This window comes from Thunnus thynnus, chromosome 22 (genome assembly GCF_963924715.1).
Source record: "Thunnus thynnus chromosome 22, fThuThy2.1, whole genome shotgun sequence".
NCBI lineage: Eukaryota > Metazoa > Chordata > Actinopteri > Scombriformes > Scombridae > Thunnus > Thunnus thynnus.
Genome location: NC_089538.1, coordinates 666,116 through 691,091, shown reverse-complemented (window position 1 = coordinate 691,091; position 24,976 = coordinate 666,116). Strand labels below are relative to the sequence as shown.

General features: G+C 39.5%; 1 protein-coding gene across 1 annotated transcript; it reads right to left on the bottom strand.

Moving 5' to 3' along the window:
- Positions 1 to 620: 620 nt before the first annotated feature.
- Positions 621 to 18,939, bottom strand: LOC137174749 (mucin-17-like). The gene is made up of 12 exons (XM_067580209.1): positions 18,355 to 18,939; positions 18,149 to 18,264; positions 17,455 to 17,519; positions 17,243 to 17,288; positions 17,098 to 17,153; positions 16,027 to 16,148; positions 15,220 to 15,282; positions 14,568 to 14,739; positions 8,569 to 8,730; positions 5,936 to 6,024; positions 1,194 to 1,483; positions 621 to 991 (listed from the first exon to the last, which is right to left on the bottom strand). The coding sequence occupies exons 1-12, from the start codon at positions 18,767 to 18,769 to the stop codon at positions 947 to 949; spliced, it is 1,641 nt and encodes a 546-aa protein (XP_067436310.1). The 5' UTR covers positions 18,770 to 18,939; the 3' UTR covers positions 621 to 946.
- Between the last annotated feature and the right edge of the window lie 6,037 nt (positions 18,940 to 24,976).

Here is a 24,976-nt window from a genome sequence, read left to right as displayed (position 1 = left end):
ATAATGACATTAATGTGGCTAGGAAACAATTTTAGACACATCCTTTAAAGGCCCTTCTGTGGAGAGCCTCAACTTGTCCAGGGACCAGAATTGGAATTATGAACTTGAATTATCTAATGGGAATTTAAACTTGACAAGATATGGCCTTTCATTTAATTAGGATAATCTTAAAGCTGCACTAATCAATGTTTTTATATGAACAATGGATCAAATGACGGTCAAGTGACAGGGGTCACTCATAGTGTTGAACCCCCAGAGAATTATTACCAACTCTGCAGTTCCCCTCAGCTCCACAACTCCAAATGAATGCTGACTAAATATAAAAATATAAAAACTGATTAATGAAGCTTTAAGTATGTATTTAGAAATACTATTCAGAATGTTATTTTTCATTGATGTTGTTCATTCATGTTTTTGTCAGAATTTCATACTTTTGTCATACTGGAGTTTACTACTATATGTTTTGACCTCTGTAGTTCTGAGAAACCTATGTCACTATACACAATAATAATGTTCCTGTTAACGCTGTCTGTCTGTTACAGCATTATCATGCATTTGTAATCATCAATCATTATATGTATTTGCATTAAAAATAACTTGTTTTTGATTGTCACTAAGAGGAAATTGTAGATGTCTTTTATGATCACATTTAGAGTTTTCTACCATTCCAAATTTTTGAGAAAAAATCTCTACATATATAAACAAAATGTATCATCTATTATCACTAGAATCACAAACTTTGCATGGCGATTATTTCCACTTCATCTTGCCGACATGAAAATAAATCAATCAGTTAAACAGTGATGTAAACACCTAAAAACAGCAGTTATAAATACACTGATAAAGCAGCAAAGAGATACAAGAACAAGTGGAGACAGAGTCGACAGTTTGACAGAAGACTTTGTCCAAATGATGCAGAGTCAAGACTCAGTTTTCGTTCTACTGCTCAAGCGTCCCAGGATGTCCTTCTCTGAGGCCTGCCGATCCTCATCTGTGCCCAAAATATGACAGACAGAAATGAAGTGAGAATTAATAAATGAATCAAAGAAAGAAAAAAATATGATAAATGGTTAAACTAATTAATGAAACACCATTCATTACGCTTTCTTTGTTCCGATGAAATTTTGATACCAAATTTATTAATGATAGGATAACAACACCAAGCTTGTGTGTTTCTGTGGATATGCACTGACCGGCTGGTTGGAGGAGAGGCCTCTGTGGTGAAGGGCCGGGCTAGCAGGCTGTTGGTGTCCAGCATTAGAAAAAGAAAGAGTCGTAGTTAGAGTATTATGTCTGTATGGTGGATCTGACAGTGAATACTCAGTCTCCAGTCCATTTATAATCGCTGATGGGTTTGATTGTCTGTCGTCAGTATCCGAAGATGGTCGATTCAGCTCGTAGAGAACAGGTTGTCTGTAAACACTCGAGTCCTCTCTGTGGATGGCTGATTCGTCATTTGCATAAGAGGGGTTGTTGTAATCTCCTATGAATAGCAGAACAGTAAAGGGTTATTGGAGATTCACATACAGAAAAAATGTAATTTCATGCCTGGAGAGGTCAATTTTAGTTATATAGCCAATATCATAAATCACAAATGTTTGCCTCAACGGGGTAGAGTGGCCATCACACAGATGTATACAACAAATTAAGAAGTGGTTCTTAAGTGGTTCTTAAAGCTTAAAGCTGTACTATTTAATAGTTTTATATTAACAATCAATTAATAGATCATGTGTAGTGTAAAATGGATGAGTTCATAGTGATGGTTTATCATCAACTCTGTAGCTCCTATCAGCTATATAGTACTTAGCCTGTATTTAAGCCTATATTAGCTCATTGTTTTGGTCTACATGGGACCAAAAGAAAAACAATTCAGTTTTAAATTTTCATTTTTGGAAGCAGTAGTCAAGTTGCACTTGCATTAGCTGATTGACATCAGCTGCTTCACAATAACTGGCTTATTCATCAGCCATTTAGCTACCAGCTGTCTAGTGACGTTAAGTCATATTCATGCAGATGTGCAACACTGCCATTATAACCTGAGACCTCACAATATCATTCTGCCATTAACCTCGTTCTAATACTGTTTGCTGCTGCAGCTCCATCAGCTATCACATCCTCCTGTCTGTGAGATTTAATGTTTATGTATATGTTTTTTAACAGGCTTTTGTTTCAGCATAATCATCATCGCTCCTCAGATTCTTTGAATGCTCCTTCAAAGAGAGGTCTTTCCTACCAAATTTGACTCTAAATGAAAACAGGTTGTGCACATTGAATAATAAATCAGATTTAAGGAAGTCCTTAAATTTCATTTTTCTTGCACATACTGTACATATACTAATTTTCTTTTATTTAATGGGACCATCAAGTGAAACCATGATTTTCTGTCTGTTGTCTGTTAGGATTCTCAGTCATCCAGGTCATGGTTATCCAAGGATGGTCGATTCTAGGGCAACTGGACTTAGTTGTAGATACTTGAGGACAGTTCACCTCTCATCCAAGGGGCTTCTTCTGTTCTAACTGACTGACGGGGAGTCTCAGGTATTTAACTTCTGTGGGGTCATTATCAAGATTGTATCATTGATACTGCTTGGTTCATTTGTGCTCCTGGCTGTTGTAATGACAGTCGTTAAGAGTCGTTGGAGTCACCTTAGGCCAAGTGTAAATGACAATCCAAGTTGTCACATGAGGCCAAATGTGAGTGGTAGATAGGGTCCTGTTTACACCTGGCATTAACATGCATCTCGGGTGAACCGATCACAAGTGGACAGCTCTAAGTGCAGGTGTGAATGCACCCAAGACGCATTGAGGACACACTGAGATCCGATCACTCAGACCACATTTGGAGGTGGTCTGGGCTGCATGTGGTCACATTCTTTTCCCGTTTCTCTAACCCGTTTTCATCTTCAAATCAACAATTGGAATAGAAATTAAACCAAAACAAGAAAATAACTTGGTTTTCGTTCGTGTTTCTAAAAAATATTTCAGAAGCTAAATGTTTAATTCTGTTTCCCCTGGATAGTTTCCTCTGTCCTGTCAAGTTAACTACAGTTTTTAGTTTTGCTGCCCTTCTCAACATAATGAGCTCAGGATTTATTAGGAGGATGGCTGCTTTACTCCAAACAGTTTCACTGTATGAACCTGGACTGTGTGTGTAACAGCTGACCATTTGGATGTGTAGAAGAACACAGAACATTAATAAACATTATATGTCCTGTCAGCGTGTCTGAGATTTAAATAATCAATGAAGTTACGCTCCTGTGCATAAATGTGCACAGCGTCTCAATCACAAGTGGTCACCCAAGATGCATATGGAGACACATGTTAATGCCAGGTGTAAACAGGGCCTTCGTCTCTTGGGAAGGGTTGAAAGGACAGCATTGTAGGTGGGGGATAAGTGGTGTCTCCCCCTCAGTTGAGGGATAGATTCTCTACTCTGAAATAGATCGCCTCTTTCACTCCTCTTTCAAACTGTCTGTCCTCCCTATCCATAATATGTACATTGTTGTCATCGAAAGAGTATCCTTTATCTTTCAGGTGTGGGTAAACTGCTGGGTCTTGATGTGAGGAGTTGGCCCTCCTGTGTTGAACCATGAGTTTGTTTAATGATTGTTAAGTTTCCCTGATATACAAGCCTGTGCATTCCTCACTGCATTGGACTGCATATACTAGATTGCTTTTCTTGTGTTTGGGTGTTTGGTCGTTCGGGTGGACCAGTTTTTGTCTTAGTGTGTTGCTGGGTTTGAAAAAACACAGGGATGCAATGTTTGTTGAAAATCCTCCTGCGTTTCACAGATACTCCAGACATGTATGGAATGATGATGTTGTTGTGTTTATTCTTCTTTTCTTCACCACCCACAGTATCAGCATTCTTCCTGCATCTTGTGGCTGTTTTCACAAAGGTCCAGTTAGGGTATCCACAAGCTTTAAGCGCATCCTTCAGGTATTTGTGCTCCCTCTCTTGGGCCTGGGCACTTGTTGGTACATTATCAGCTCAGTGGCGCACGGTTCTGATAACTCCTAGCTTATGCTCCAGTGGGTGGTGAGAGTCAAAGAGTAAGTATTGGTCTGTGTGTGTGAGTTTCCTGTATACTCCAGTGTGGAGGCTCCCGTCCTCTTCTATGTGTACAGCATAGTCAAAAAAGGCCAAGCTGTTGTTCCTGAAATCCTCTCGTGTGAACTTGATGTTACTGTCCACTGATACAATACAAGCAGGGATCCAGTCAGGAAAGAACAACAAGAATAAGTGCCATAAAGCTAAGTTTGAATCCGATAGGATGGAGGTGCCAACAGGCAGTGCACAGAGGCAATGTATAGAGTGCATAGAATGCATAGAAGCAGATTTTTTTCTCTCTTCCTTCAGTCCTTTAAATGCAGAGTTGTTCGTGAAAGAGCTGAGTCTTTAATCTTTGCTTAAAGATTGAGAAGGACTCAATTGAACAGAGTTTGGTAACTCGTTCCACCACCAGGACACTAAAGAAGAAAAGAGTCTGGCTAGCGACTTAGGGCCCTGTTGTGGTGGTGGTACCAGGTGCTTTTCATTGACAGAGTGTAGTGAGTGGGAGGGAGTGTCGACCTGATTGAGGGAGTTCAGGTAGGCGGGAGATGTTTTAGTTGCTATTTTGTTAGCAATTGTCAGGTTTTTGAATTTGATGTGGGCAGCAACTGGGAGCCAGTGAAGGGATATGAAGCGAGGTGACATGCAGCGAGGTGATGTGCTGTTTTGGGCTGGTTGAAGACCAGACGTGCCGCCACGTTCTGGATCATCTGCAAAGGTTTGAATGTACATGTGGGGAGGCCTGCTAGTAAGGAATGCGTGATATTTAATGAGAGCCTGTACCAGGAGTTGTGCTGCATGCTCAGACAAGTTGGGTCTAATTCCTGATGTTTTACAGGGCAAATCAACACAACCGAGCAATTGAGGCCACATGAACCTTAAAGGTTAGTTGGTCATCGATCATGACATCCAAGTTTTGGGCAGATTTTGTGGGCATGAGTTGGGTTGATTTGAGTCATGTCCATAAATTTAAACCTTATCCTTGGGTGCATTGTGAGGCCTTAAATCAGCACTAATTCACATTTTTTATGATGTAAAAGATGTCTCCAGTGATCACAAACAGAGAGAGAGAGAGGCAAAACTGCAGTTGCCCTCAGCTTTATAGAGCTTTTTAGCTTCTTTAGGCCCTTTTTTGTTTAGCATGCAGCTGTTTTCAGTAAAAAGCTCTGGTAAAGACACTGTAAGCTACCCAGTGAGAAGACACAGTAAGAAAGACACAGTTAGTTACTAGCTGGTGAACATAGCTAAAGAGTCGGGTATTTTTCACAGGAGTTGGTGGAGACCAAACCAGAGCTAAAGGAGTGTCAGGTGTAGGATGTGTAAATAGGCAACCATTTGCTAACACAATTAATAAAACAACTTTATAAGGCAATAACATGTCAATGTTGTGACCACAGCTTGTTCCCTGAATGACCAAAAAACGAATGAATGTAGCTTTGATGATGTCATACTGTGCCCATGGATGAAATGTGTCTGGTATGTCCTCCCACTACTGCATTCATAAAGATCTGCTGAAAGTCTTTCGGATAGTGTACACACCATCTCTACTTTATTTCCAACTCTTTGCACTTGTAAAGGAAGACCTTTACACCAGCATGTCATCATTTCCTTCAGAGGATGGCAACTTTCCCAATGAACTTTAGTTCACTGTAGATCATTAACCATGTCTTCAGCCAGCAAGCAACCAATCAGACTGACGCTCAGGGCTTGTATTTCTGAGTTTGCTTTACAGTATAAACTATATAAATCCTATAGTATTGGGTGCTGTAATTATATCAGAATGTGCACAGCACGAGTTGCATACCCAAAACAGACTGTAGGCTTCAGGAAAGAAATACTGGTGTGTTTGTGTGTGTGTGTGTAATTAATACTATACATTACCAGCATTGTGAATGTCACTGTTTGATCTGGACCACTCAAAGTCCTCAGTCAACCACTGGTTCACCAGCTGCACTTTAATGTCCCTTTTCCTGCAGACACAGCAGAGCAGGTTTTATCATATCAGCTTTCATTACAGAAAATGTGTGGAAAAAATGCTATGTCTCCAAAGGCAAAATTAAATGCAGTTCCCGCTCCAAACATTGTAAAACCCTGTTTGACTCATGGTATGATGAAAAATATTTAATTGTGAGCTCTGGTCTCTAGGATTAAAGCCACACTCATTCACCACCCCAACTACCACACCTAGCTTTTCACATCACTACATAACTTCCTCCATATGCACTGAATGTTGACATTTAATGTAAATCATGTTGCAGAATCATTAAATATGGCTATAATTCCTAGGGAAACTGGCCGAGCTAAAATGATGGTGTCATATTGCTGTATGTTACTGGTAGAGATATTTGAACTGCTTTAAGCAACACATCACTTCGATTTTTTAAATAAGTTGTAATGTGTTGTTGGAAGTCACCATATTCTAAAGTGATACACACACTGGCTATGTCACATAGCATTATGTCATTTGACCCATAGCACCCACTGGACACACTACACAGAGAGAAATAGTCAGAATACAGAAGCTGAGATGTGCCAATCTGGAGAGAAAATAGGATAAAACTGCTGTTTTTCGGGAGAGTTGATGCATGTCAATGCTAGGAAATAGAACAGTGGCATATTCTGACACGTCAAGATGCAAAAGAAAAGATGACAACAATGGGTGCAGGGGATTTGACGTGTGTCATACTCCGCTGGGGTGTGTTGCCCTTTATTTATTAGGGACCGAGCCCAAAAGGCAGAGGACTACTGTAAAACAGGTAGACCTCTCCTAAGGGCGAGGACCCTATTGTTTTTCATGCGTTTGTTTGTTTGTTTCTTTCTTTCTTTATTATTACACCACTTAAACCCTAAATTTGACTCCCTAAACATGCTCAAAAACTCACCAAATTTGGCACACACATCAGTTCTGGTGAACAATTTGATAAAATGTAAAAATTATCTCCTAAAGTGCCAAAATATGCTCTCTAGCGCCACCTATGTAACTAATCTGGCTGCCACGGCCCGTAGGAATGTCGTAGAGAGATCAAACCAAAACTCAATTATGACACCCCAGACCTAAATCCAACAGGAAGTCTGCAATCTCAATTTCAAAATAAGACTTTGACCCAATTTTGGACCCCGAACAAACACTATCTCCTCCGATACGTTAATGGTATCGGCTTTAAACTTTAATACATGACTTATGACACTGTGCTGAAAAAAAGTTGTTAAAAACTTTGTAATAACTCGAACGGTTTGGATTTTTTAAGCCCTGAAAGTTGAAGTGCCACATCACCCTTACAATGTAAATCAATGAAGAGGCAATCTATGGGCATGAACTTTGTGTCAAACAGATGCTTTTGACGTCTAAACTATAAGTCTGACCACTTTCAAACATGTATCAATGGATTCGCAAAGAAATTTCCTACTAAAATATGATTTTTAATGTAAGATTTGGCCAAAGTAATGGGATTTATGAGGAGATTTCACAAAAAGTGTACTCTAAAACCCTCCTCTCCAACTGCTCCTGGTGATGTCACTCCCTGAGTACTGTGAAACATTCCACAATACACACTCATTATAAAATCACAGGAGGAGCAAGAAAAGACTTTAAAATTCACACTCTTATATCTCAAAAACAGTAAAAGATAGAAAACACATGCAAATTCAAGATTTGTAGGTCAAAGTCTTGTGACTCATTTAAAGTTCAAATGAAGTCTGTATCTTAAACTATGTGGAAGCAGTAAATGTTCAAAAAGGTGTGGGTTCACTCACACTCTCCATTCAAATATATGAGTATTTTTCTGTGTCCAGCTGCAATTACTTATTGTCTCTACACACCGGACAGTACACATTTCAATCAAACTTTCAAAATAAAAGCACACCATACTTGTAAGAAATATCCCTCATTTTTAAAAAGCAAAATGATCTGATCCTGATGGATGAGTGTGAGGTCCCGACCAACGCCGCTTGCAGCTTTAATTTTTATTGTTTTTCTGTTAATATAACAGTAGTGCTGGCGTTACTGTTTTTTGTAGCCCCTGTGTGTAGTTATTATAGTGTCTTCTTAATTATTCTCATCGTATAAGATTCAGCTCATTATCCTTAGGATCATCCATACTGGATGATATACTCCTCACAATTTACATCTGGTGCGAACATTCATTGCCAGAAAAGTATCTCTTGTATTTTTTATTTTGCCAGGTGGATTATAAGAGTGTGAAAGTGGAGGTGATGAGGTCTATCGCAGTTTACCAATGGAGGTGCTGAAGACAGCAATGTTTAAATTCCACACCTAGGGGCTTTAATGCACTATGGTGTCACTTTAAATATAGGTTCCAAATATGACTTATATTTCATTGTCATTAGGTGGTCAGCTATCCAGGGGTGTGGTCAGAACTGTCATTTTATTGTATTGAGAGGCACTGCTGATTATATTTAATGCTTATGACAGTAAACTGAACTGAACTAAAACAAAAGTTCTGAAGCATTTTATCACATCTTCATTTTCTGATTAATGTCAGCGCACAGCTTACCTCTTTTGCCTTTGTTTGTTCCTCAGTAAGAAGGCAGTCAAGACTCCCACTACCACCAACAGACAAGCAAAAGTCACACTTAACCCAGCATAGAAAGCAGTCCTCTGTATGGGGAGGCTACAGTCATCACTCAAGTACCATGTCGATTCCACGTTAGGACACCTGAACAGGAGGAGGAACAAAGTTATACAATAGAGACTGTGAGGTAGCAAAAACTAGCAGTTCTTTAAATTTCCATGACACTGAACCCTATCTGATATGTCAGTCTCAGGAATCCATATAAGAGGGTCCTGAATAAAGTTTCAATTCAGTTCAGATCGTTACTGTCCCACAATAGGAAATTTTTCATTTCATAAATGATTTACACTTTTTGCACGCAAGGATCTTACATTTGTCCTTCTGTTGTTTTTCCCTGGGCCAGTTTGGAAACTCGTTTTTCCTCATTATCTATTATATGGATGCCATGATGATCAGTGCACTTTTTTACATTCGATTTGTTTTGTTTGTTTTATTTAGCAGTGAGGGTGCATTAGATTGTGGCTTTGGCTTTAAAACAATGTTTCTGTTGGTGTTATTACTGTGCCTGTTTTTGCGTAAATGACTTTTTCTCTAGAATAAAATAATGAATGTAATTGAATCTATCTCATGGTCTAGTTGCAGTGTATTGAGCGAGCAATTTTGATAAACTTAATGCCACAAAAACAGGAACGTGTTTCACAAGACAGAAGCCCATGTCTTACATTAAATCACAGGGAAACAAGTTTTTATAGTCTCTGTATTTTTTGTGTGCTTGTCAGTGTGATTGACTACTTAGAGCACTGATACATTTGCTTTTTACCTTACACATTCACATCATAGCTACCCCGCCTATCCTGCATTCCTTCAGGGTATTGGTTATACACATAACACATTCAGAAAGGGTTAGATATAGCGGTTTGGGTTAGGGTAAAGATGAAATTAACCGCATGAACAGTGGGGTCAGTATATAAGAAAAAAAACTCAAACCACAACCACAATGGAAGAACGTGTTTAGTTATGTTTACATTGTGTAAAATCAGAGGTTCTCAAAGACGATATTCCAGTGTTGGCCAGGGATGATTTGGCCTCAATCTGCCATCCAGTGGATATACTTTTTGATGATTCCAGAGGAGTGGCTGCACTGGGAGTGAGCTCCTGATTACATCTCAAACTTGGACCCAAAAAAGTGGAACATTTTGCAAATTAACACTAAAAAGTCTTCAGAGAGGACTCTATAGAAGAAGTAATAGCATTGATCAGCAAGAATAGAAGAGAAAACATCATCTTTGGATATATTTTTCAAATCAAAACAACTAGCTAGCTGTCAACTGCTAATTGCTACCTGCTGTTACCAATATTCAAAAGGAGATACAGCACTAAAGAAGCTAACAGAATAGTTTTGTTTTTTTTAAAAAACAAGAAGAAAACTTAAAAGGATCCTTGCTGGTAATGTAATCCACGTATGCTGGAGCCTCTTTATGCACCTTTGACTCAAGAATTGATGGCATGTGACTGGTGGTCACTCATCAGGATGGGGAGATGGTCAGCTCACCCCCCCCTGCCGACTCTGCTACCAGGCCAGTCCAGATTTTCAAATGTAAACATCAGATTAAACATCAAGTAAGACCATCTGTACATCCATCTCAACATCGAAGGAAACGGTCCTGGCCACACAGATCCTCTGAGGTTCCTAATCACCCGGATGGTGGCCTTTTCGCCCCACTGAGGTCGAGAGGAGGTTCTGGGTGCACCGGGCCGGTGCTGAGGGGCTTAAGAGGAGCTTCTACCCCCTTGCCACTGTGATCCTGGATGGGATTGCTACATAGGGCTGTCATTGGAGGCCGTTTATTGTACCACAGAGCATGCCTGTCAAAAACTGCGTCAAGTTCAAAGCAGTGTTTCATCAGCAAAAACACCTGGGCTGTGTTTCATGGAGTGCTTTTTGGACTACTGTTGGTACTCATTGCTGTATTGCCTGTGCGTGTCTGTCTGGCCAGAGCAATCAACATTGATGGAAAACAACTGGGACACCGAGTGCTTGAGCTTGGGACAAATGCTGGCTCATGGCCAGTTGATGCCCCTACAGTGAGTTTTCATCATAACTTACTGGGATATTTTGCAATCTATTCCTCTGTCCTGTGGCACAGACGAGCCCAGGTACCAGAACGAATCACTGATCCAGTGGACCGGTCATCTGCCACCCCATTTCTGAGAATAGCAGGTCTCCTCTTCATGCTGATCCTGCTTTCCAGAGATGTTCAGCTAAATCCTGGGCTAGTGACCCCTGGAGTGCTGCAGAACTTCGATGCTGATTTGTGCCCGAGTGTGTCTGGGACTCCTCTGGTACCAGTGATGAATGAGCAGCAATGATTTCTGAGCCGGGCTTCTCCCTTAACAGACTAAACTTTGTTAACACAAGGCATGATGTCTAAATGAATAACTTTTTGCTACCGGGCAGTGGAAACCTTGATAGGTCCAGTGTCTCTCTCACAAAACCGGCTGCTGACACCACTGTGTGTCGAAACCCTCCAGTGAGCAATCATGCAAAAGTCTCACGGGACCCGAAGCTGAAACCGAGGGGGCTATTTGGTGGACGTTTTAACATCAGAAGCATTCCTGCAAAGAGCAATCAGCTAACTCATCTTGTGTCTGACTCAAATCTGGACTTTCTCTGTTTGACTGAAACATGGTTGAAACAAACAACTCCTGCGAGTGTGTTCACGGTGCACGGATACCAATGTTTCAGAAGAGACAGACCTGGTGGAAGAGGAGGAGGGGTGCTTTTTTATGTGAGAGACAACATCAAATGTGAATGTGTGGTTTATAATGCGGGTAACACGTTAGAATATGTTGGGATAAAAATAATGTTATCCCAGCAAATGTCTTTTAACATCATAGGTATCTATAGGCCCCCTTCTGCAGATGACAGTTTTTATGATCAACTCACAGAAGTCTTGAAAGAGTGTAATCTCAACAAAGAATTATTACTTATGGGTGATTTTAATGTGAATTGGGAGGAAAAAACTAAGAGGAAAAAAGTAAAAATGATCACAGAGAAATTCCAACTAGAACAACTAGTAAAAGGCCCAACTAGGATTGCAAAATGCTCCAGTACACAAATTGATCTGATATTTACTAACAAACCAGAAAGGATAACTAAACGTTGTAATTTAATCACTGGTTTATCAGATCATAACCTAACCCTATGTCTGAGAAAACTGACTAGACCACGGCAGCTAAGACAATGATCCTTCAATGCATACCCAGGGCTAGGCAAGAAGGATTTATCAATGAAATTAACAGCTTGAACTGGGATCATATACTGTCCTCTGATGATCTGGACTATGGGTGTAATACTTTTACTCACAGAATCAACTCTGTGAGGGAAAAATTTAATGTGAGGATACAGATAAAATCTAAAAATAAAAACAATTTACCGTGATTAATGAAAATTTGTGGAAACTAATGAAATCTAGAGCTGCACTAAGGAAGGCAATTAAAATTAGAGGAGACACTGACATGCTGATTTATAAAGGTTTAAGGAACAAAGTTATCCAAGAGCTAAGAGAGGCTAAATCTTGTTTTTATCTCAATATTTTGAATGAGGCAAAAGGCAACAGTAAATTGATTTGGAAAAACATCGATAATCTCACAAGGAAGGACTTAAAATTTTTAGGAGATTTTAAACTCAAAGTACAGGGAAAGTTAATTGAGGATCATCTTACTGTTGCTTCTGTCTTTAATATTTTTTTTCTTGAGTCTGTATATGAGTTAGGAAAAAAAATTACAAAAAGGAAACTGGATATTGTTCCTATAGATGCTACAGGCCAGGTTTTCGAGCTGCTAGAAACTAAGGAGTTACAAGTAAACAAAATCATCAGCTCCTTAAAAAGGTCCAAAAGTAGAGATGCTTTCCAATTTGACACCATGTTTGTCAAATCCCACAAAGATATTTTACTAATTACTCATTTAATTAACTTGTCTTTTTGTCAGCTCATTTCCTGATGGCTGGAACATTGTCATTGTCTAAAAACAACTAGACCTATATTTTGTTGAGCTGAGTGCTTACATTATCCCAAATGTTTCCAACAAGTTTTAAATCTAGAGAAGTATTCATTTTAATCAAGGTAATGGTTACTTAAGTTGCTCATTTAATTAACTTGTCTTTTAAACACAGCTCCTTTCCTGATGACTGGAAATGAGCCATTGTCACGCCTATTTTTAAATCTGGAGACCGCCTTGAAGCCAGTAACTACAGACCAATAAGTATACTGCCAATACTCTCAAAGGTTGCTGAGGAAGTTGTCATTAACAACAACTGACAACATTTCAACATTTCTTAATACAAGCAATTTTGGTCTACATTGTATGCAATTTGGCTTTAGAGCAAATCATTCTACTGAAACTGCTACCTCGCACTTAATAGAGCAAATTAAATCAAGAATTGACAAAGGAGGAGTAGTTGGTGCTGTATTTTTAGATCTGCGTAAAGCATTCAATACAGTCAATCATGATGTTTTAATATCGAAACTCTCTAAATTTAACTTCTCATCTAGAGCACTAGCATGGATGTCTTCATATTTATCCAATAGGATACAATGTGTTAAAGTTGGTGACACACTGTCCAGCAACATGAAGTGCACAATGGGTGTTCCATAAGGGTCAGTGTTAGGTCCCCTATTATTTAGCCTATATATTAATGATCTCCCTAAACAATGTCATGATTTAGAACTACAAATGTATGCAGATGACACCGTTGTGTACACACATGTGTAGCTGCTGCTGCTAAGCTAACAATTGTATTGGAAAAAATCACACATTGGCTTGATCAATCATGTCTGAGTCTAAATGTAAACAAGACAAATGGCATGTTTTTCTCAAAAACTATGGTACAAAGTCCTGCTGCTGATATTTTCATCAAAGGTGAAAAAAATGACATAGTTACTGATTTTAGATATCTTGGTGTGACACTGGATCCTTATTGGAACTTTAAGAAACATGTTAAAAAACAGTTAAAACCATAAAGTACAACTTAGCAAATTTTAGCCATATTAGAGACTGTCTCTCTTTGGACGCAGCCAAGATATTTATGCATGCTATGACTATTTCCCATATGTCTTATTGCATCACATGTTGGGGGCAGGCTGGTGAAACAGCCATAAAACCTCTTGAGTCCTTATACAAACAAACTCTAAAAACTCTGGACAAAAAGCAAATGCATTTCCATCACTGTAGGGTACTGGAGAAATACAATTTACTGAGCTTTGACAATTTTAGATTATTCTGAAATTTGTTTCTACACTCGCTCAGTAAATTCTATTAGATCCTCCAGAATATCCCCTATACAAGATTGTACTATACCATTTCGTTGCACTGCATTTGGGCAGTCAGCTTTCTCTGTGAAAGCCACAACTCAGTGGAATGCCCTACCTGATGATATGAAGAACTGTAGTTCTATCAATGCAGGCCAAATTAAAAAATCAACTAAAGACGAATCAGCTGTGTGACCACTGAGTCTAGTTTACATTATTAATTTCTAATTGACATTGTGGGTGTATGTGATGTGCTGTTGTGTGTAGCTTTGTATTTTGTATAGTGTGTTCTGTGTATTTTTTTGTTTGTTTTTTGTTTGTTTTGTTTGTTTTTTTTGTTTGGTTTTTGTTCTTTTGTTTTTTGCTTTGTACTGTTTGTTGTTGTGCTGTTGTATGTTTTGATTGTGGGGGACTACGGATGCAAATTAGCTTTGAGCAAACTCTGGTGCAATGCATCTTTAATGTTTAAAACTACACTGTCCCAATCAATAAATCAAATCAAACAAATGAATACTCACACAGAAAGTAGCAAGAAGAAGCAACTATTGTATGTGAACAATCCTGTTCACATTACAATTTCCTATCTACATGTACGCAATATTACAAGCAAGTATATCTTAGGCATTCACTAGAAGCACTGTGAGACAACTGACAGCAGAGTCAACTTACCTGCAAAGAGGTCCAATGTCCTTGTACACTGTGCACTTTCCGTTGTTGTAGCATCTTTTATAATGTGAGTGTTGACTTCTACATGCAGTCACACATACTATCTTTCCATCAAGTTCCACAGATTCGTAGTATTGAGCAACATCTGGATCTTCAACAAACTTTTCACAGACAGCTGGTGTACGTCAGGAGAAGTCAGAGAAACAAAGACATGAAGAGTTAAATAAGTTTACTCTTATGTCCAGCTTTGCCAAATATGCATTTGCATTTAGTGGTAAACCTCAATAAGTCTTTAGGTCTTATAGGCTTTCATACTATAATGAAGGCCTTCTTAAATTTGTGTATACATACAAAAACACTTAATTGCTATTGCTATAAAAATGCCAGTGGGCATACGAGTATCAAAAAAGGGTAGTGTTATTGAATTCTTCCGAGAATGAACACTTGAAAGGTACATGTTGTGATTTTGTTATAGTGTCAAATAGTGTTCCTAAATCCCTATAATTTGTCCCATTTCACTGTTAATATTTTTAAGCTTAGCAAAGGTCCCGATTGAAATATTTAAATTTAATACTGATCAAATACTTTACACACACACACAGACACAGACACACACACACACACACACACACACACACATTGTGGTGATACTGACATCCAAAATCAGCCGATGTTTTATTCACTGTAGGCTGAGCTGTTACGTTGAAATCAGGACATTCTGAAAAGTCAAAAAAAAAACAACAATTATAAACATATAAACTATTTTTGATCAGAAGTAAAAATGAAAAATTAGGAAATGGGTCACATAGTGCCAAAGTTGTAACAAAAAACTTCAAACACAACATTTGTCGGTAATCAGAGACCTTTTGGCCACACTGGTGGAATGGCTCTCGAGATGGCAGTTTTGGTCCAGATTGAAATATCTCATCAAATTCTGGATGAAATGCCATGAAAATCAGACCAGACATTTGTGGTTTTGAGTGAAATGTCTTGACAACTATTGACACTCATGTCCTTCTCAGGATGATTTGTCATATCTTTGGTGAACTTTTAATCTCTTATTAGGTCAAAATTTTGATTTGTTCAACACTTTGGTTTATGACTAAATAACGGCAAAACTAATGACATTTCCATCAGCCTCAGCCGTACTTTGCGTTTGCTCCTAATTAGCCAATTTTAGCATGCTAACATGAAACATGAAACATAAACTAAGATTATGTCCATGGTTAAAAAAAAAAGTTTCACATCAGCATGGTCACATGCTGATGTGAAACTTTTTTTTGTGAGCATGTTAGCATAGCAACCATTACCATTTTTACACTTACTTCACCACAACTTAATCTAAAACAACTTTTATCTCTCTGACAATTTGGTATGAGCATTGCATCCTCGAACAAGATTGTTTTTTATCTTAATAAATGTTTTGCAACTGTACAGTATGATTATGTATTTTCTGTCTTACCTCCTGTGCAGTTCACAAGGGCATCAAGTGCATCCTTAACTGCTTCATAGTCTTCCGTATATAGCTGGTTATGGCTAGCGTTATTTGGAATCCTCAGAACCACGTCATGTGTGACATTTACACTGAGGCAGACAGAATTTCACACAACATGTCAGTATAGTGAAGGGGTGCTCGAAAAATATAAAAAGGTTAGTGAGATTATTTAATTGCTTCTTCTGTTTTGGAGTCTTTTCACAATATCATTTGTGTGTTTTATTCTTCTTGTGTCCATTGATTCAGACAAAAAAAAAATTCTCAAAACTTTCTTCACTACAGAGCTGTGCACCTTAGAGAGTGCAAAAAGCACTATTCTCCAATGCAATTTAAACACACAAAACTTCCAATTGAAACTGAAACGAGATGTAAACCAATAAAGGGGTTAACATGTTCTTTTAAATCAATACACTTACTTAGAGCCACATTTAATGTAATAGTTTATAGTGTATTGTTAACATTTCTAACTGCTGTATGCAGCAAAAATGTCATGTGGAAATTATAGTAGAACTGGATTTTGTCGCCTAATGTGATGGTGCACATACAGTATTTCACCTGTACCTTCAGTCATACTTAAGCCAAAAATATTAAGGTTCAACAACCCAGACGTTTGACATTTATTGGTGAAAAGCATGCACTGAACTCCTCCTCTACTACAGTATTGGATGGGCTTTTGTGCCAGCTGATGTCACTTTCAATCGGGAAGAGTAGATTGTAACATAACCTCTGGCACCAAAGATCAGTGAAAAACAGACAGCTGTTCTCATGTTTGGAGGTACAGCAATCTAGGATGAAACAGCCTAACTGAAAAATTTGCCTTATGCCAAATAACTGGAATTATCCTTTACACATCAGATCAAACAGTCTTCTTAAAGTCAGGGGGGAGATGGTAGTTACCCTCTGGTTATTATGGATCTGATTTTTCAAACAGTTATGCTGTCCAGTGCAGCTTTACACAACTGATATTCATTATATCCTGACTTCTAAATTATTTTATTTTAGCGTTGCATCTTTTAAGTGTTTTTCTTCTCTTCTTACCCTTTTGCTCTTGGTGTGATACTGTAGATAGCCATGGCTTTACCCCATAATTTTATCTGAAATAAAGAGAGAGCAATTAATGACCAGTTTTTATCTCTGATCTCTGATTCAGTGTACTGCTGGAAAGGTGTTTGGCTCGCTTTACCTCTTCCACAGTGTTATTTGAGAATCTGACCAAAGGTTCTCCCCGGCTAAGAGAAAAGAACAAGAGAGAAACTATCTTAAGAAAAAAAAACTTGGTAATTTACAGCACTGTTACATTAAAAGTATGTGCAAACACAATCAAATTACATTTGTGTCTATAGAGATTAATTCAATTATTATTTTTTTTGTTTCCAAACATTCCAAGTACATTACCTGACACTAATTACCACCACCTCTTGAAAGTTTGCTATCTTATTATCCTCGTAATATTTGTTCATCTGAAAAAAGACAAAATAAAATACATAATGTCTTGAGTGCAGCACAGGAAATTTTGTTTTTCAAGATAATTAATCATATTGCACAGGTAAGATAGATAAAGGCACCAAAGTTGACAAATAGGCACAAGTGATTTGCTTTATAAATGTGATGTCCCTTCTTGGGCTGGGTAAGATGTGAATATCTTTAGTCCTAACCTGAAATGTTTGGTGTTGCACAGTAAGATAAACTCCTCACGGCACTTCACATATAACCTAATCACTTACAAAGGCATTCTGACATCAATTAATTACTCACGATCATCAAATGTACAAACTACAGTCCAGTGAATATTTTTATTTCAACTTGGCATTCCCTTACTAGGATGAATATTATAGAAGATTAATCTAGAGTGCACTGACATCATGTTATTTCTTCATCTGTTGTCCATTGTCATGACAACTTTCTGGCTTGGGTATTAAGTTAGGACAATATTTGACACTGACCCACACTGCTTGTGCATATACTATCAACTATGAGCCTAATGCACTGGACCACAAAGTGCTTTCTCCTGTCTTAACATTATATGTAAAAAATATTTTTGATTGGGTTATATTGCTTTAAACAAGCATGCTGTATCCATGTATCTCACCTGTTTGGTGAAGTTTCCAACAAATTCTTTGTATTCACGTGATGATTTATTGTCATATTTTTCATTGTATTCCTCATTGATCACCACATTGACCAGTACTGTTCTGTTGATTTTCTCTAAAAAGAAAAATGTTAAGGTGTCAGTTAAAGACTTTAAATAACACTTTACAAATTCAAAAGATTGTGTTTGTGAGTAACCTGATTTACCTGGATCAACAACATTTTCAATAAATTGGTTGGTGGTGGTGATTGGTGGTTCAGTTGGTGGTGTTGTTGATGGTTTGGTTGGTAATAAAGTTGAGGGTCCAGTTGGTGGGCGTGTTTGTGGTGTTGTTGACATTGAAGCTGAAGTGTGATCAGTTGATGATGTGCTATCGGTTGCCCCACTTGTAGCCTCAGTTGTACCAGAATGAGTGCCATCAGTTGTTTCAGTTGTTAACATTGCAGCAGAAGTGTGGCTTTTATCTGTTGATAAAGAGGCCTCAGTGGAGTCAGTTGTTGCCATTGTTTCTGTTGTTGTGGTGTCGTCAGTGGAGAAAGTTGTATCAGTATATTCAGTTGAATATGTCGTTCCAGGTTGGTTAGAGGTTACCATGGGACTACTTGACTCATCTGTTGACATTGAAGCTGAAGTTGTTGGACCAGTTTGGTCTGTTGTGGAAGAGGCTTCAGTGGACTCAGTTGTTGAATATTCATCTGTTGTACCAGTGTGATCAGTTGATGATGTGCTATCTGTTGCCCCACTTGTAGCCTCAGTTGTACCAGAATGATCAGTTGTGGCTGTGCCATCAATTGTTTCAGTTGTTAAGATTGCAGCAGAGGTTTGGCTTTCATCTGTTGATAAAGAGGCCTCAGTGGAGTCAGTTGTTGCCATTGTTTCTGTTGTTGTGGTGTCGTCAGTGGAGAAAGTTGTATCAGTATATTCAGTTGAATATGTCGTGCCAGGTTGGTTAGAAGTTACCATGGGACTACTTGACTCATCTGTTGACATTGAAGCTGAAGTTGTTGGACCAGTTTGGTCTGTTGTGGAAGAGGCTTCAGTGGACTCAGTTGTTGAATATTCATCTGTTGTACCAGTGTGATCAGTTGATGATGTGCTATCTGTTGCCCCACTTGTAGCCTCAGTTGTACCAGAATGATCAGTTGTGGCTGTGCCATCAATTGTTTCAGTTGTTAAGATTGCAGCAGAAGTTTGGCTTTCATCTGTTGATAAAGAGGCCTCAGTGGAGTCAGTTGTTGCCATTGTTTCTGTTGTTGTGGTGTCGTCAGTGGAGAAAGTTGTATCAGTATATTCAGTTGAATATGTCGTGCCAGGTTGGTTAGAAGTTACCATGGGACTACTTGACTCATCTGTTGAAATTGAAGCTGAAGTTGTTGGACCAGTTTGGTCTGTTGTGGAAGAGGCTTCAGTGGACTCAGTTGTTGAATATTCATCTGTCGTACCAGTGTGATCAGTTGATGATGTGCTATCTGTTGCCCCACTTGTAGCCTCAGTTGTACCAGAATGATCAGTTGTGGCTGTGCCATCAATTGTTTCAGTTGTTAAGATTGCAGCAGAAGTTTGGCTTTCATCTGTTGATAAAGAGGCCTCAGTGGAGTCAGTTGTTGCCATTGTTTCTGTTGTTGTGGTGTCGTCAGTGGAGAAAGTTGTATCAGTATATTCAGTTGAATATGTCGTGCCAGGTTGGTTAGAAGTTACCATGGGACTACTTGACTCATCTGTTGAAATTGAAGCTGAAGTTGTTGGACCAGTTTGGTCTGTTGTGGAAGAGGCTTCAGTGGACTCAGTTGTTGAATATTCATCTGTTGTACCAGTGTGATCAGTTGATGATGTGCTATCTGTTGCCCCACTTGTAGCCTCAGTTGTACCAGAATGATCAGTTGTGGCTGTGCCATCAATTGTTTCAGTTGTTAAGATTGCAGCAGAAGTTTGGCTTTCATCTGTTGATAAAGAGGCCTCAGTGGAGTCAGTTGTTGCCATTGTTTCTGTTGTTGTGGTGTCGTCAGTGGAGAAAGTTGTATCAGTATATTCAGTTGAATATGTCGTGCCAGGTTGGTTAGAAGTTACCATGGGACTACTTGACTCATCTGTTGACATTGAAGCTGAAGTTGTTGGACCAGTTTGGTCTGTTGTGGAAGAGGCGTCAGTGGACTCAGTTGTTGAATATTCATCAGTCGTACCAGTGTGATCAGTTGATGATGTGCTATCTGTTGCCCCACTTGTAGCCTCAGTTGTACCAGAATGATCAGTTGTGGCTGTGCCATCAGTTGTTTCAGTTGTTAAGATTGCAGCAGAAGTTTGGCTTTCATCTGTTGATAAAGAGGCCTCAGTGGAGTCAGTTGTTGCCATTGTTTCTGTTGTTGTGGTGTCGTCAGTGGAGAAAGTTGTATCAGTATATTCAGTTGAATATGTCGTGCCAGGTTGGTTAGAAGTTACCATGGGACTACTTGACTCATCTGTTGACATTGAAGCTGAAGTTGTTGGACCACTTTGGTCTGTTGTGGAAGAGGCGTCAGTGGACTCAGTTGTTGAATATTCATCAGTCGTACCAGTGTGATCAGTTGATAATGTGCTATCTGTTGCCCCACTTGTAGCCTCAGTTGTACCAGAATGATCAGTTGTGGCTGTGCCATCAGTTGTTTCAGTTGTTAAGATTGCAGTAGAAGTTTGGCTTTCATCTGTTGATAAAGAGGCCTCAGTGGAGTCAGTTGTTGCCATTGTTTCTGTTGTTGTGGTGTCGTCAGTGGAGAAAGTTGTATCAGTATATTCAGTTGAATATGTCGTGCCAGGTTGGTTAGAAGTTACCATGGGACTACTTGACTCATCTGTTGACATTGAAGCTGAAGTTGTTGGACCAGTTTGGTCTGTTGTGGAAGAGGCGTCAGTGGACTCAGTTGTTGAATATTCATCAGTCGTACCAGTGTGATCAGTTGATGATGTGCTATCTGTTGCCCCACTTGTAGCCTCAGTTGTACCAGAATGATCAGTTGTGGCTGTGCCATCAATTGTTTCAGTTGTTAAGATTGCAGCAGGAGTTTGGCTTTCATCTGTTGATAAAGAGGCCTCAGTGGAGTCAGTTGTTGCCATTGTTTCTGTTGTTGTGGTGTCGTCAGTGGAGAAAGTTGTATCAGTATATTCAGTTGAATATGTCGTGCCAGGTTGGTTAGAAGTTACCATGGGACTACTTGACTCATCTGTTGACATTGAAGCTGAAGTTGTTGGACCAGTTTGGTCTGTTGTGGAAGAGGCTTCAGTGGACTCAGTTGTTGAATATTCATCTGTTGTACCAGTGTGATCAGTTGATGATGTGCTATCTGTTGCCCCACTTGTAGCCTCAGTTGTACCAGAATGATCAGTTGTGGCTGTGCCATCAATTGTTTCAGTTGTTAAGATTGCAGCAGAAGTTTGGCTTTCATCTGTTGATAAAGAGGCCTCAGTGGAGTCAGTTGTTGCCATTGTTTCTGTTGTTGTGGTGTCGTCAGTGGAGAAAGTTGTATCAGTATATTCAGTTGAATATGTCGTGCCAGGTTGGTTAGAAGTTACCATGGGACTACTTGACTCATCTGTTGACATTGAAGCTGAAGTTGTTGGACCAGTTTGGTCTGTTGTGGAAGAGGCGTCAGTGGACTCAGTTGTTGAATATTCATCAGTCGTACCAGTGTGATCAGTTGATAATGTGCTATCTGTTGCCCCACTTGTAGCCTCAGTTGTACCAGAATGATCAGTTGTGGCGGTGCCATCAGTTGTTTCAGTTGTTAAGATTGCAGCAGAAGTGTGGCTTTCATCTGTTGATAAAGAGGCCTCAGTGGAGTCAGTTGTTGCCATTGTTTCTGTTGTTGTGGTGTCGTCAGTGGAGAAAGTTGTATCAGTATATTCAGTTGAATATGTCGTGCCAGGTTGGTTAGAAGTTACCATGGGACTACTTGACTCATCTGTTGAAATTGAAGCTGAAGTTGTTGGACCAGTTTGGTCTGTTGTGGAAGAGGCTTCAGTGGACTCAGTTGTTGAATATTCATCTGTCGTACCAGTGTGATCAGTTGATGATGTGCTATCTGTTGCCCCACTTGTAGCCTCAGTTGTACCAGAATGATCAGTTGTGGCTGTGCCATCAATTGTTTCAGTTGTTAAGATTGCAGCAGAGGTTTGGCTTTCATCTGTTGATAAAGAGGCCTCAGTGGAGTCAGTTGTTGCCATTGTTTCTGTTGTTGTGGTGTCGTCAGTGGAGAAAGTTGTATCAGTATATTCAGTTGAATATGTCGTGCCAGGTTGGTTAGAAGTTACCATGGGACTACTTGACTCATCTGTTGACATTGAAGCTGAAGTTGTTGGACCAGTTTGGTCTGTTGTGGAAGAGGCTTCAGTGGACTCAGTTGTTGAATATTCATCTGTTGTACCAGTGTGATCAGTTGATGATGTGCTATCTGTTGCCCCACTTGTAGCCTCAGTTGTACCAGAATGATCAGTTGTGGCTGTGCCATCAATTGTTTCAGTTGTTAAGATTGCAGCAGAAGTTTGGCTTTCATCTGTTGATAAAGAGGCCTCAGTGGAGTCAGTTGTTGCCATTGTTTCTGTTGTTGTGGTGTCGTCAGTGGAGAAAGTTGTATCAGTATATTCAGTTGAATATGTCGTGCCAGGTTGGTTAGAAGTTACCATGGGACTACTTGACTCATCTGTTGAAATTGAAGCTGAAGTTGTTGGACCAGTTTGGTCTGTTGTGGAAGAGGCTTCAGTGGACTCAGTTGTTGAATATTCATCTGTCGTACCAGTGTGATCAGTTGATGATGTGCTATCTGTTGCCCCACTTGTAGCCTCAGTTGTACCAGAATGATCAGTTGTGGCTGTGCCATCAATTGTTTCAGTTGTTAAGATTGCAGCAGAAGTTTGGCTTTCATCTGTTGATAAAGAGGCCTCAGTGGAGTCAGTTGTTGCCATTGTTTCTGTTGTTGTGGTGTCGTCAGTGGAGAAAGTTGTATCAGTATATTCAGTTGAATATGTTGTGCCAGGTTGGTTAGAAGTTACCATGGGACTACTTGACTCATCTGTTGACATTGAAGCTGAAGTTGTTGGACCAGTTTGGTCTGTTGTGGAAGAGGCTTCAGTGGACTCAGTTGTTGAATATTCATCTGTTGTACCAGTGTGATCAGTTGATGATGTGCTATCTGTTGCCCCACTTGTAGCCTCAGTTGTACCAGAATGATCAGTTGTGGCTGTGCCATCAATTGTTTCAGTTGTTAAGATTGCAGCAGAAGTTTGGCTTTCATCTGTTGATAAAGAGGCCTCAGTGGAGTCAGTTGTTGCCATTGTTTCTGTTGTTGTGGTGTCGTCAGTGGAGAAAGTTGTATCAGTATATTCAGTTGAATATGTCGTGCCAGGTTGGTTAGAAGTTACCATGGGACTACTTGACTCATCTGTTGAAATTGAAGCTGAAGTTGTTGGACCAGTTTGGTCTGTTGTGGAAGAGGCTTCAGTGGACTCAGTTGTTGAATATTCATCTGTTGTACCAGTGTGATCAGTTGATGATGTGCTATCTGTTGCCCCACTTGTAGCCTCAGTTGTACCAGAATGATCAGTTGTGGCTGTGCCATCAATTGTTTCAGTTGTTAAGATTGCAGCAGAAGTTTGGCTTTCATCTGTTGATAAAGAGGCCTCAGTGGAGTCAGTTGTTGCCATTGTTTCTGTTGTTGTGGTGTCGTCAGTGGAGAAAGTTGTATCAGTATATTCAGTTGAATATGTCGTGCCAGGTTGGTTAGAAGTTACCATGGGACTACTTGACTCATCTGTTGGCATTGAAGCTGAAGTTGTTGGACCAGTTTGGTCTGTTGTGGAAGAGGCTTCAGTGGACTCAGTTGTTGAATATTCATCAGTCGTACCAGTGTGATCAGTTGATAATGTGCTATCTGTTGCCCCACTTGTAGCCTCAGTTATACCAGAATGATCAGTTGTGGCTGTGCCATCAATTGTTTCAGTTGTTAAGATTGCAGCAGAAGTGTGGCTTTCATCTGTTGATAAAGAGGCCTCAGTGGAGTCAGTTGTTGCCATTGTTTCTGTTGTTGTGGTGTCGTCAGTGGAGAAAGTTGTATCAGTATATTCAGTTGAATATGTCGTGCCAGGTTGGTTAGAAGTTACCATGGGACTACTTGACTCATCTGTTGACATTGAAGCTGAAGTTGTTGGACCACTTTGGTCTGTTGTGGAAGAGGCTTCAGTGGACTCAGTTGTTGAATATTCATCAGTCGTACCAGTGTGATCAGTTGATAATGTGCTATCTGTTGCCCCACTTGTAGCCTCAGTTATACCAGAATGATCAGTTGTGGCTGTGCCATCAATTGTTTCAGTTGTTAAGATTGCAGCAGAAGTTTGGCTTTCATCTGTTGATAAAGAGGCCTCAGTGGAGTCAGTTGTTGCCATTGTTTCTGTTGTTGTGGTGTCGTCAGTGGAGAAAGTTGTATCAGTATATTCAGTTGAATATGTCGTGCCAGGTTGGTTAGAAGTTACCATGGGACTACTTGACTCATCTGTTGACATTGAAGCTGAAGTTGTTGGACCACTTTGGTCTGTTGTGGAAGAGGCGTCAGTGGACTCAGTTGTTGAATATTCATCAGTCGTACCAGTGTGATCAGTTGATGATGTGCTATCTGTTGCCCCACTTGTAGCCTCAGTTGCACCAGAATGATCAGTTGTGGCTGTGCCATCAATTGTTTCAGTTGTTAAGATTGCAGCAGAAGTGTGGCTTTCATCTGTTGATAAAGAGGCCTCAGTGGAGTCAGTTGTTGCCATTGTTTCTGTTGTTGTGGTGTCGTCAGTGGAGAAAGTTGTATCAGTATATTC